This window comes from Tubulanus polymorphus, chromosome 1 (assembly GCF_964204645.1).
Source record: "Tubulanus polymorphus chromosome 1, tnTubPoly1.2, whole genome shotgun sequence".
In the NCBI taxonomy this organism is placed as follows: domain Eukaryota; kingdom Metazoa; phylum Nemertea; class Palaeonemertea; order Tubulaniformes; family Tubulanidae; genus Tubulanus; species Tubulanus polymorphus.
The window spans coordinates 23949532-23962022 of NC_134025.1; the positions used below are offsets into that span (position 1 = coordinate 23949532).

At 36.1% G+C, this 12491-nt stretch overlaps 2 protein-coding genes across 2 annotated transcripts; one reads left to right on the plus strand and one right to left on the minus strand.

Annotated features, from left to right (window-relative positions):
* Positions 1 to 170: 170 nt before the first annotated feature.
* On the minus strand, positions 171 to 5516 carry LOC141914838 (uncharacterized). The gene is made up of 12 exons (XM_074806157.1): positions 5434 to 5516; positions 4637 to 4921; positions 4452 to 4543; positions 3701 to 3862; positions 3395 to 3560; positions 3235 to 3304; positions 2916 to 3027; positions 2793 to 2847; positions 2554 to 2714; positions 2336 to 2457; positions 1790 to 1951; positions 171 to 1690 (listed from the first exon to the last, which is right to left on the minus strand). Exons 2-12 carry the CDS (start codon positions 4886 to 4888, stop codon positions 1512 to 1514), a joined length of 1533 nt encoding a protein of 510 aa, XP_074662258.1. The 5' UTR covers positions 4889 to 4921; positions 5434 to 5516; the 3' UTR covers positions 171 to 1511.
* Positions 5517 to 6684: 1168 nt separating this feature from the next.
* LOC141914966 (uncharacterized) lies at positions 6685 to 11063 on the plus strand. The gene is made up of 3 exons (XM_074806317.1): positions 6685 to 7502; positions 8132 to 8196; positions 8352 to 11063. Exons 1-3 carry the CDS (start codon positions 6936 to 6938, stop codon positions 8551 to 8553), a joined length of 834 nt encoding a protein of 277 aa, XP_074662418.1. The 5' UTR covers positions 6685 to 6935; the 3' UTR covers positions 8554 to 11063.
* The last annotated feature ends 1428 nt before the right edge of the window (positions 11064 to 12491 follow it).

Below are 12491 nucleotides of genomic sequence, written 5' to 3' on the forward strand. Positions count from 1 at the left end.
GTGCCAAAACTGTAAGACCGCATCATTTGAGAGCAACTGAGAAAAAGTAAATATTCAAAGGAAGCACTTGATCTACAAAAATAATTTCAGTACTTTATTATTTCTTAAATAATTTTGAAACTTTCTAAACAAGCGGATATAACTGTCAGGACTCTGACGAGGAATGCAGTAAAATTGAACTCGCAAAATAAATCTTAATATTTCTGTGATCAGTATAATCACTAACTATTGGCAAACTAAGTAAAGTAGAATTAAGTAAGTGTTAGCTAGATGCTTGGAGAACAAACGCTATAACATTGGTAGAAAAAGATAATCCAACTACGAATAGGTAAAGAGATATTGTCAATACCGTATTACTTATGACTAGAATGAAAAAATGTTACTGGATCAATAGTACAAAACGTTTTAAGAGATCAGTCATAAAATAAGTTCGGACTATATAAACTTTTTATGGTCCATGATAAAATAACTGGTAAAAGTGATCAAATATATCAATTGCAATAGTGAATATTTCAATAATTTCTTTCTGTATAAAAAAACTTTATTTTACACGATGTGTTGCCTATTTTCTTTAATTTCTGACACCCGAATAAATCAAGCCTTGATATAAAATATTACCCTAGCTTTGGCCACTCAAGGTTTACCTAGTGTTGGAACACTGATATACATGTACTGGAAATAAGTCGACGATTGAAATTGTTTAGATCCCAAGACATGAGGCAGTGTTCTTTTTATCAAGAAATAATATATCTTATGGAATGTTTCACGATATCTATGGAATATGCTAAACAATACCGTGGTATATCCATATTTGAAATAAATCTCCATATATTTCAATGTTTCAAACTCTAGTAAAAGGATGGACTTCAGTGGACTCTCAATATATGACTGGAGTTTAGATGAAATAATCAGTTTATCATAATGAGGTTCCACTGTAGTACTTATGACCTTAATAAAAGCAAACATGAATCAAAAATATACCCAAAGCAATTAACTTGATTTACAATGATTTGTTCAATTCATCCCTACCCTGCGTCACCCAACCAAATATGATCAAACAATATATAACATATACAAACTGTAACAACATAGAAAACAAAAACCAACATACATCTAATGTAGACAAAGAAAGTGACGGTGTATCTGTCAATGACAATGCAGATGTAAATAAAAATGTCCAGAACACCTAGGTCACTTTCCTTGTACCAACAGGTTAACGCCATGTAATATAAAAAACATGGCCTTGGAACTTCAATGAAATATTACTTAGCATAATACATATCAGCGAGTACCCGATACAAGTTCATTACGTGATAAAAATTACTGATTGAAAAAACCCGATACAAGTTCATCACATGATAAAAATTACTGATTGAAAAGACTACCACAGCAAATTTACTAATAATCTTATTCTCTTGATAGGAAATATTTGTCAATTTTAAGTGCTCATTAAAATGTATATCTGGTCATATTTTCTGTTAAGATTGATTAAAAGGTAGTACCGATGGTAATCAATAACTGGGAATGGTCAACATTTGACAATTAGGGGATAGATTAGGTGAACAGATATGTTGGTATAGGGGCAGTTTCTGACCCCCGTTCCATAACGAATAGAAGTCTATTTGTGACTTGAAGTGATGAAAGAAAACTCCTTCACAGCTGTCACACGACTGATATGTCCTCAATAAAGCTGAAATGAAATAAAAAAACGGTGAATATAAACATTTCTGAATTGATTGAATACCATAAACGATTGCAAATTTTGTTGCCATTAATATGATCCATTTACCGCTTAGACAATTTGGAAGTGTTTCCAGTTTCCAGGATACATGTTTTTCGATGACAGTACGTGCTGCTAGTTCGAACAGATTTGGTATGCAGCAAGGAGGATTTGATGTAAGTGATGTGATTTTCTCTGTGTCCAACTCTGTGATGAATGGGTTCATTTTAACTGAAATCAAAATACCCAGTACTTTAGATTAGGGGGCAACTAGTAGAGAGATTGCTACGTGTACTGGTTAGTACAGGGTGGCCACTTCTATTTAACCTGCTTTTTCCCCCAACTATTCCCTGATGTGCATGTTGTTTTCCCTGACTTGATCTGCTAAGAATCCAATCAATTAACTTAGTTAAATATGTAAAACATAGACCGAAACTGTTTGATTTTACGCGCGATCTAGCAACTAATTTCAACAAATTTCCCTGATTTTCAGCTTTTTTACAATATCTCCTGACTGAAGAAAAGAAAATTCCCTTACTTTTCCCTGATTTCCAGGTAAATGGCCAGCCTGTAGTAGATTTTATCAAACTTGAAGAAAATTTGAAATTAATTTACCATTCATCACACAAAATCCAAGGCAATATAGAGAAGCAGGTAGATAAGAAAGCTGGTTGTCATTCACGCGTAATTCATTCAGCTGATGCAGTCTACCGATTGATCCAGGTAAGACAGTAAGACTGAAAAATAAAGTAAATATATTGCCCCCTTGAGTAATAAATAAATGGCAGGAGTTTCCCGTACTCCTTCAATCTATAGTAGATATACTGGTATACCTGTTTGAGGCAGCAAGGAGTTTGACTAGAGCTCTACAATCACAGATTGACGCGGGTAAATGCTTTAAAATGTTATCAGACACGTTCAAATCCTGTAATCTCACTAGATTTCCAATCATTTCCGGTAACGCGCTCAAATTATTTTCAGCAACACTGAAAATCTAGAAAGAAAAATGCAACGTAAAACATGATGACAATAATCATGACGATGAAATGTATGTTAAGAATTAAAATGGTACCTTGAGATTGATTAGGTCACAAAATTCATCAGGAACTGCCTGCAGATTATTGTGTCTATAACGAAATGCAAAGATCATATATTTGTATTTTACAATTGTTCAAATTCCATGATGATTACTTACTCTAATATCAATACTTCTAGATTTTTCAGTTTACCCACTGATTGAGGTAAACCTTCCAGGAAGTTGTCCTGCAGGTCGAGAAATCGTAAATCTTCAAGGCAACCGATTGAACCTGAATTAAATGATTAAGTGATTGCTTTATTCCAGGGCTCCATATTCATTTAACACTTCACTTTAAGCTCGAGTCAATCATTCAGGGCTTATTCTAATGCCAGCCTATAATACCTCAAGACAGATATCAACTTCTCATTAAACCCATTCAAAATTGAAAATGTGCATCCAGTATAGGCATAAAATCAAATAAGGTAGTGTCACTTACTTGGTAACGAACACAAAAGATTCCTTTTCAAACTCAAGTCTTTCAACTTTGTTAGAGTACCAATGCTTTCCTATAAGGAGTACAGTACAGTTTATCAATACCTAAATCAGTATTGAGCTACCGATGCATCTGATCAAATAAATAAGCAAGCGATACTTACTGGTAATGTCTTAATGCTGTTCTGATGTAAATACAATTCTTCCAATCCTCTCAAGAATCCAATCTCTTGCGGTAAGCCAACTAACTTATTACACGACAGGTTCAGTGTAACTAAATGAGCACCAATATAGCCTAATCTTTCTGGGCAAGACTTCAAGTCTAAACAACTGCAACAGAATCAGACACCATAATTACATAGTGAGCTCAATTCACTTGATAAATTCTAGAACTCTTTACTGCTAGATAATCAATTATCTGGATTGTTCAGTTCCATTAAATGTTGAGTGTAGGGTCAAACTATCGGTACCTTAAATCAATCTCCGTTGGTTTATCCACCTGTAAAGTATCTACAGACTTCTGCGTTTTAAACTTGAACTGTCGGTGATATAAACAAGTTATTGGGCTGTTACAGCAGCATTTCAAACAAAGAATATAGCGACAACCTTTACACGAATTGTTCACGTTGCACCTGAAAATAATCATGAAGAAGCTTCATATAGAATCCCACACTAAGAATGTGAAAATAGAGACATGTTTCCTTGAGCGAGTACTGGTAGTTTATTCAACATTTCAACCAGAAATGTTGATCTTCAGAAATACTGAACTTTCAATCAGTGCAGGATTTTATATCATCATTACTAAACGGACAGGGCCGACTCTTATTATCAATCTGGACACGTCCGGATGTCTCCAATTTGACTCTTTTATCAATCAAGTGTTCGTCCAGAGGTCTCCAGACTCTCCACTGGTGATGTAGTTTAGTTTAGTGGAGTGGAGCCATGCGGTTAAGAAGATAGAAGTTCAGCATAGCATTAACAGGCAACCAGTCTAGGCTCAGCAACCAGTCTATTAAGTGATAGCACAGTCGTTCTCCGATTGTACTCTTTTTCACCGAAATCGCCAGATCATCCGGATATCAATCCGGACATGATAATAGAGTCGGCCCACAGAGTGAATCATCATCAATAGTAATGAACAAACTTAGTCTATCGTCTACTTCATAGATTTTCAGTAGTGTAAAAAGATATTTTTCACATAAATACGCAATGTCTATTTACCTGATACAGGGTACCTCGCAATCATTGCCCAGAGAACTAGCAGCTGGGGCAGATTTTTGACGCTTCATTTTTCTATTCGATTTGCTTTGAATCTGCGGAAAGAGTAGAGTGTTTTTTCATAAAGCTTGAACAATTCAGATTAGGCCTATATTTTCATGGGAATAATATCGATAGATTCTACATACAGCAGAAATTTTTTTCAGATGAAAATTCATCATCGATGTATGGGCACTAGAGGGTGAGGCTGCGTTGTGTTTATTGGTTCGCCCTCGGCCGCTTCCAGATATGACGCTTACAACTAGCCATACAATGCTACAGCACAATGAACTGGTTATCGCTAATGCTAAAGCAGTCGCCTTCACATCGCCGAAAACGAAAAATTCTTGGACCCAGGTAAAGAACCTTTTCGACAACTGGTTCTGAGACTGTTGAGACATTGTTCCCGTGGTTTTTTTTCTATATATTTTGATCTGAAATGGATAAAAGTGTGTTTGATGGGAGAAGCAGATCTGCCAGTCTATAATGCATTTTTGAAACCGGCTCGATTTTAAGGAAACGCAGAAATATCAATGGCATTCAGCAGATACGCTACTCTTAAGATTAACAGTAACTGATTCAGTACATTGACTTGACAAGAGAAAAATTTCAGGTATGCTTATTCATCTTTCATTACATGTCTAATAAAGTTGAGTAGGGTAGGCCTGGCTATCCAGGGCAGTGGACTTGTAAGAAGACTGGAACGTTTTGGTAGTGTTTTGTCTGTTAGAGGGATAGGCTGTATTAATAGCGATCAAGATTTCTATGCGCAGTCTTTCTCTTCTCTTTTAACACAGACGCGCACGCTCCAAAAAATACTCGCGAATGCGAGAGTGCTTAGTCAGTGCTGGAATATATTTTGAATGAATTGTATTTGTAATGTATGAATTGAATGACGAGAGGAGAGGGAACACTGTCACTGGGAGGTCATTTTGCAGATACTCACACAAGGATTGTTTTTCTTTAATAGATTACATCCCTGTGCAGACAGGAGAGTTTGCACTGTCTGTTATGCTGCTGTCGATGAGATATAATGATGATAATTTTGGGCCTGAATTTACGAAATAATTCGCGAGAAATATTTTTTCGCTAATATGCCCGCATGACCTCGAGAATCGCGCGATGGAGGCGCTATTATGAAACACGCATGCCAGAGTCCATTCAAATTAAATACAGTAACTTTATTGCTCCACATTATCCGGAAAACAAATAACAGATACAAATGTATACAGTGAGAAAACAAAAGAAGGCATTCTTTTTCGCACCACAAAGTACACTTGTGCAATTCGTGTTCACCTTTTTTTGATAAAAGTATGCGACTGTAATATCAGAACTTCTCGTACTGGCAGCTTCTTCCATAGTAGGATCCGAAACAATATGATCTAAACAAGGAAATAAGGCTTCTTTTTAAGATTAAACATATAATAAGAACAAATCAGATTTGTATCATTGAAGTTAAAAACGTCTTGGTATACTCCAACTCCATAATTATTGTTTTAAAAAAGGTCAAGAAATAGGTGTCACATATCCTGTCAAACCTATATTGGATCGAGAACCATAATAATTGTTCAGATCGCCGGACTTGATTAGGATTCCGGTACTTGATTTTATTTAGTAGGACCGTTAGAAATTTAGAAAAAAAAATTGTTAAGAAATGTCGAGATCGTAACTCATACATGAAATCAATTATGCTGGTAACGGCCCACATTTATGTTTCCCATTTATATTTATTCAAAATCAAACTTTGTTCAAACAACCTGTTTTATAGGTAATTTTATGTATTCATCTGTTCTCTGTTTCTATCAAATAGATAAACTTGAACTGGGAGTTCGTTGGAATATAACCCCAGTTTCCTATTGGAAAACCCCCCACTGGAGATTAAAAATGTATTCAATACGAAACTAATAAATAAGCGCCGATGCACATTATTTTATCGTCAAATCAATTTCGGTCTATGATAATTAGTTGATTCCCTGTTAATTTGGCTGATTGTTATTTCACATTACTTGATCAGTCGGCGCTATTGAGTTGATACCAACCGGCTGTGTGACCCACATAGAAATAGTTGGAACATTAGTCTAAATGGCTGTCTCTTTTGTGCGTGTCGCGCTGAATGTATTATCATGTAGATTTGTCGAGTCAGCCAATAAAAGCAAAGCTTCGTTCCGCCATTGTCGTTGACTCAATCATTAGTCGGGTCGAAACTCGTTTTGGAAGTCGTAGATTTTAACGAAATATGACAATTCTATCCGAATATGTGGACATAATTTCGTCGTTTTAATACCATCTTTTAGGGATTTACAACTACGACAAAAGACGTGGAATAATCTAGTTGTGGATATCGTTAATTCTGTGTCACATCCTGCATTTGGTCAGGAATTTCAAATATACATAATAAATTGGTTAGTGTTTACACCATTATAGGTGTGGTGAACTTCTCATTTCGTAATGGATAACGTAGCTTATAATAACGAACATCAAGGGTATGCCGAAGGAGGAGCTGATGAGCACGCAAATTATTACAACCAACAACAACAATATGGCCAACAGTACGGTGGATATTACGGTGGCCAAGGTGGGCATTATAACGGAGGCCACTATGCCCCGAATCCGAATTATAACCGCCAATATAGCAGCGGGCCGTCATATGGTGGTTCAAAACATTCCCTGGCTAGTGCCAGGGATACGAAAAGTATGATAAGCACTACTAGCACCAGAACTGTACAAGCGCAGTATCGGGACCACCGCGCCCAGAAAAAAATTAATTCATGGTACTTCGGGCCGGGAAAACGTCAAATGCATATAGCTATCGGTTTGATAGTAGCCGCTCTGGTATGTCTGCTGATATTTGGAACACTGATGGGTCTGTGGCGACACGCGAGACTGCACTGGTCCGAACGCGTGGAATTCGTTCCTTATCTATTCCTTATATTAGCCCTACTTCTATTTGGAGTTGCTGGCCGTTTCGTTTGGGAGGCAAGAAAACAGAGTACATTGGCGAGAAGAAACGTAGCTGTAAGTATGAGATGGATCTTCCATTAGATCTCGGGTTTGTTGTCACACAGGCCAGTCTAATTCTATAAAAGAAACTCCCTCATCTTAAGTTTATTGGAGTTAGTAAAAATAGTATGAATCCTCTGATTTACGTTATTTTGCAAATAACCCATATAAACAAATGATCATTTTTGGCCAATAATGAGTTGAAATACTCAAGTCCATTGCCTCAAGTACCAGAGCACGTAATTGTTGCCGGGTCCGTATGGAGTATCTCACACGCTGCGATGACTAACACTTTTCTCAGGGAACATAAGTGGCTCCCGCGATGAATAACTACCGGATCGCGATACTTCCGCTTCTTTTCATCAAAATCTATCCAACGATCGTCTAGTGCTAGAAACATTACGATAACTGGGGGACATTTTCGTAGATAATGCGATCCCACGAAATTGCCATGCGTTGAATAAAATGCTTGGACACAAAATGTTTGAAGGAAATTGGTTTCGGTTTCGTACCAGCTGCTACCAATTCGTTCAATAATTTAGTTCTCATAAATTGCCTCCCCTTCCCTCTTCATGGTTGGATTGTTTTTACCCGTGAAGGGCTAGGATCTCATGAAATGAATATATGTTGTATCTACTTTACAGTACAAAGCTGACGGCGCTGACAATGTGCGCGTGGTTGACAAGAAAGAAGCCAGCGCTCGAAGCCAGTAAGTTAAATAAAATTTAAAAAGATTATATACGCGAATGTCTGATTAAATATAACCTCTTTCTCGCCTATCAATCGGCAATCTTTACCATGTTTGCCTTTCGACGAATGTATAGCCACACATCGAAATTTACATTTCGAAAATTATTTTTACAGGGAGAACTTAAGAAGTGGGACATACAGCCAGAAGGCTGTGGGAAGCACGCCGAATACTACGCTGAATTCGATCGCCTTGTCGATGGACCGGTCGTACATGAACCGTACGATGGACCGTTCGACGACCAAGTCGCTACCGTCGCTCGACCGATCCTACGCCGGGGACGAAGATGCCGATAGTCGTCGCGGAGACGTATTCTAGCAACCACTCTCTCAAATCGTCGAAATTAACTAACATTTTATATCTAAAGCGAGGCGGATTCGGGAGTAAAATTCATTCAGGGGATTCACAAAATATAATTTGCTCAGATTCGCATACATCGTTTGGGCAATTCATTTTACCGTTCCAAATTGAAAATTTCCTCTCCGTGCGGAAAAGCTCGATTAACTGCTGAATTCCCAAACGGTCGTCCTCTGATGTTTTCAGATTGTTTTATACCGTGTTTTTAGATACATTTGAAGTTGGGCGTTTTCGGTAATGAATTTTCGTTTTAACTGTATATATCGGCACATATAAAACATATTTATATACATGTATATATCTGTGCGCCCTACTTTTTGATATCAACTATATTCTTTATGTCGATAATCTTAATCCGTCACTCCTTTGTCTGTGAAGTCACAAGATAGGAGGCTAAACAAATAAGTATATGTGTAATACGTTTCTCATCGAAGCAAACCCGGCCAACTAGAGACATCTTATTATTTTTTCGTGTTGTCCGTCCTTTATAGAATGCGATGTATCCTATTTCATTATCCGTCTAATTATATTCTATTCATTTCTATTCCGACCATAAATTATAGATTTATATGATATATATTTTGTTTTTATTCTGAAAATGAACTCTTCTGCTAGAATTTGCAGTTGATACTTAAACAATTGATCATACACAATTGTGATAGAAATTTCGTATCTGTCCGTTATCCGCGATCCAGTGTATCTAAGTAATTCCATCCAAACGTACTATATTTGAAAAAGTCCAGTATAGTTTTTTTTTCTTTGAAGAATGTATCAATATCGTCCTTAAAATCTGTCCAAAATGAAAAAAAAACTAATCCGTCTAATGATTGCCTCAAAACGTAGCCTACAGTTATATTTGATTGAGATGTTTAGTGTTTTAGTTAAGAATTCTTATGTCTATACCTTGTAACTGTGAACGCTTCTATTCAACTCTCGTCTGTTTTGTCGTTCACTTGAAATTCCTTTCGAAGCCCTGAATACCGTTTTTATTAGTTGAAGCCTTATTGTCAGGCCTACTTTTCACTGTATTTGGCCAATTTTCTTTTCAGCAATGTATTATTCAACTTTGTAGTAGGTAGACATATGCCAGGCGAAATAACGTCTTACCCATTGTAAGACGTTAGAACTTGCGAAGTTTTCATTTGTTAGAAAACACATAATTTTATCTGGTGTCAAAAATATCATTTAAGATTATTGCACTTTTATTTATGGTTATATGAATATAATGTTATTATCACGTGGCTGTAGGTAGGTGTGTGTCTCTTTTACGTTGCTTTTTGAAATATATATATATTTTATGAATAAGAAATCAGCTCCTAATATGAAGCCGATACAATACGCTTCGAAAGCAATGCATAAAATTCCATTAATTTCCGATATAACGACGTGTATTCCACGGCTTGGGTGCTTTTTGTAAAAACGTTTAAGACTATCGAATGTCCTAGTAAACTATGTATATAAAACGTATAATCGGGTCTATCGTGCAGCCATGAATTTTTATGTAGTTTTATATTAGTAGGTATGTACGTATTTATACACGAAATCCGAAATACATCTATGTATATATACATGTATTTTTGAGCAACTCTTTTATTGGACTAATCTATACATGAACGTGTTAAAATTGTATGTTTTTTAACGATACTTGAATTGTTTAGATACGTACAATGAGATATGAAATGAAATAAATTGACGAAAAAAATTTTAATTTAACGTGATTGATTTGGCAATTTTTATGAATTAAACTATATCTACTAGTAAAGGCGTCAGTATAGGTTTTTTGTTTTCTTCCTCTATCTCCGTGATAATTAGGAACTTGTTTGTGCCGAGACTCAGCGAAAGTGCAGGAAATGTTTAAAATAAAAAGCATTCATAGCTAAGAAAAGGCCACCTTTTACCACAAAAGGCACTGGCCTACTCTGAACTGTACTCTATATCCGAATTAAGAGTATTTTCATATATTAGATATCCACTATATACTTTCAATCATGAAATTCACGTACTTCTTGAGGTGTACATATCGATATTACATGATATAATAGATACTAAACAATTTACTAGTTACATACTATATCATACAAATACTTAGACAGTGAATTCTACGCTGCATTTATTTTCAGGTTTCAGTATTTGGAAAGGATAATTTTTGTAAAGATTTTGAGATTTCTTCGTTTTAATTATAATCAAACAGTCGCGAGTTGTGGCAATTCCAAGTAACACATTAGTACATAAGCCGTATTGGTCATCGTGGTTTGTTATCAATAGTGTGCTAAATCAACTTTCGGTTGACTCATATTCTTGAACATTTTGCTTTATAAATCGGGATTGTAAATTTGTATATTTAGAACAGTGTTATAAAGGAGTAGCACATATATATATTCAAATACATACGATAGGAAAAGTATGAAGGAAAGTGAAATATTGAAAGTAAAATGCCATCGATGTATGCAAACTGTATGAATAATCTTATAATGTTTATATATGAAATGATGATTCAATTAAAAATCTTGTTTGCATAAGACGATATTTTTCATCATTTTGGTTTTCTTTATCTCTGGTAAAGTTTTGGAAAATGGGGCGCCCAAAGTTCATGAGCGATGCAGACAATCCCCATCCATCCCCGGCCTCCAAGTTTGTATACATATACGTGCACTGCTTGTACTTGAGAATAGAAATTTTGACAAGATTCTCAGATCCGCATTTGCTCTTGGTTGCATTAAGCTCACTTATTGCTTCACTTATTAGAGACATTCTTTCAAATCCGCTAGAGGGAATGTGTATTAGACAGCATATAGTAAATTCCCAAAATCCCCCGAAATTGAGATAAACAGCTCATAAAGTGTATCAATGAAATCGAAACCTGTTCAAATTGAATCGGTCACAAGTTATTTGACTATTGCTGATAGAGAAACGACTGTATTCTACCTATTTTAAGTACTCGCGGTAGGATCATACTTGTTCGACAGTCGTTGTATAATAGTAGCGGCACATTTTCAGCGGTATGTCGACGGATATTTCGTATCTATTCAATAGCATAGTATTTAATGGAATGAAGTTATGAACAAGAAAATTAATTTTAGAAAATTATTTGACGCCTGCGAAAAAAATGTAGAATTTCTGGGCTAAGCTAATGTGGAATTGCAAATTTGAAATCGAAGTTTAAAGAAATTTGGGGAATGATGAGATTTTGCGATTGGGTAGATGATACAGGTCTTCGACTCTAGTAGTGGTTTAAATTTTTTTATTGAAAATTCGTCAATAATTGATCGCGAACTTGCGACCGACTTCATTTACTTATGCCTCTAAGCTGGTCTGCAACTTCATTGCCTCCATGGTTGAAGAAAGAGCTCTTCTGATGTCTGCTTCATCATGACTTCGAGCATATCGTGTGGCCTAGCCAGCCGGCCCGGTCCCCGGGCCCGGGCCACGGGTTTGGCTGTCACTCGATATCCTAGAGTCTTGAGTCTGGGTGGGTTGAAGTAGACATTGTCATTTAAAATAACATGCTATGTTGTTCTGTATGAATTACCCGTGTGTCATGTATGTTGTATTAATTTATTTTAAAATTTGTATTTATTGAATTGGGAATTTTATCCCGGAATTTCAATGTAATAAGGATCAATAAAGAATTGAATTGAATTGTCACCTAATACACATGCCATCAGAGGACGCGGAGCCGTATATGACAGCTATGCTATTATAAATTGCTAATCTCACGAAACCTGCATACTCCTAATATCAAACATATTTTCTAAAACGTTTGAATATTGAAATTATATGTTTACACATTTTCATATTTACCGCTTGTTGCCGCTGATGAAATTCACGCCGGCCCTACACACATCGTAGATAGCTTCGTCATTCCACCGGCATGCCAACGTTAGGGTCTGACTTTTATA

Excerpts from the sequence above, each read along its gene's own strand:
- LOC141914838 (XM_074806157.1), bottom strand. The coding sequence starts at position 4,888 with ATGTCTCAACAGTCTCAGAACCAGTTGTCGAAAAGGTTCTTTACCTGG. Across the intron at positions 2,848-2,915 it reads CTAGAAGTATTGATATTAGA|ACACAATAATCTGCAGGCAG; the intron begins GTAAGTAATCAT and ends ATTTCGTTATAG. Across the intron at positions 2,715-2,792 it reads GTGACCTAATCAATCTCAAG|ATTTTCAGTGTTGCTGAAAA; the intron begins GTACCATTTTAA and ends TTTTCTTTCTAG.
- LOC141914966 (XM_074806317.1), top strand. The coding sequence starts at position 6,936 with ATGGATAACGTAGCTTATAATAACGAACATCAAGGGTATGCCGAAGGA. Across the intron at positions 7,503-8,131 it reads TGGCGAGAAGAAACGTAGCT|TACAAAGCTGACGGCGCTGA; the intron begins GTAAGTATGAGA and ends TCTACTTTACAG. Across the intron at positions 8,197-8,351 it reads GAAGCCAGCGCTCGAAGCCA|GGAGAACTTAAGAAGTGGGA; the intron begins GTAAGTTAAATA and ends TTATTTTTACAG.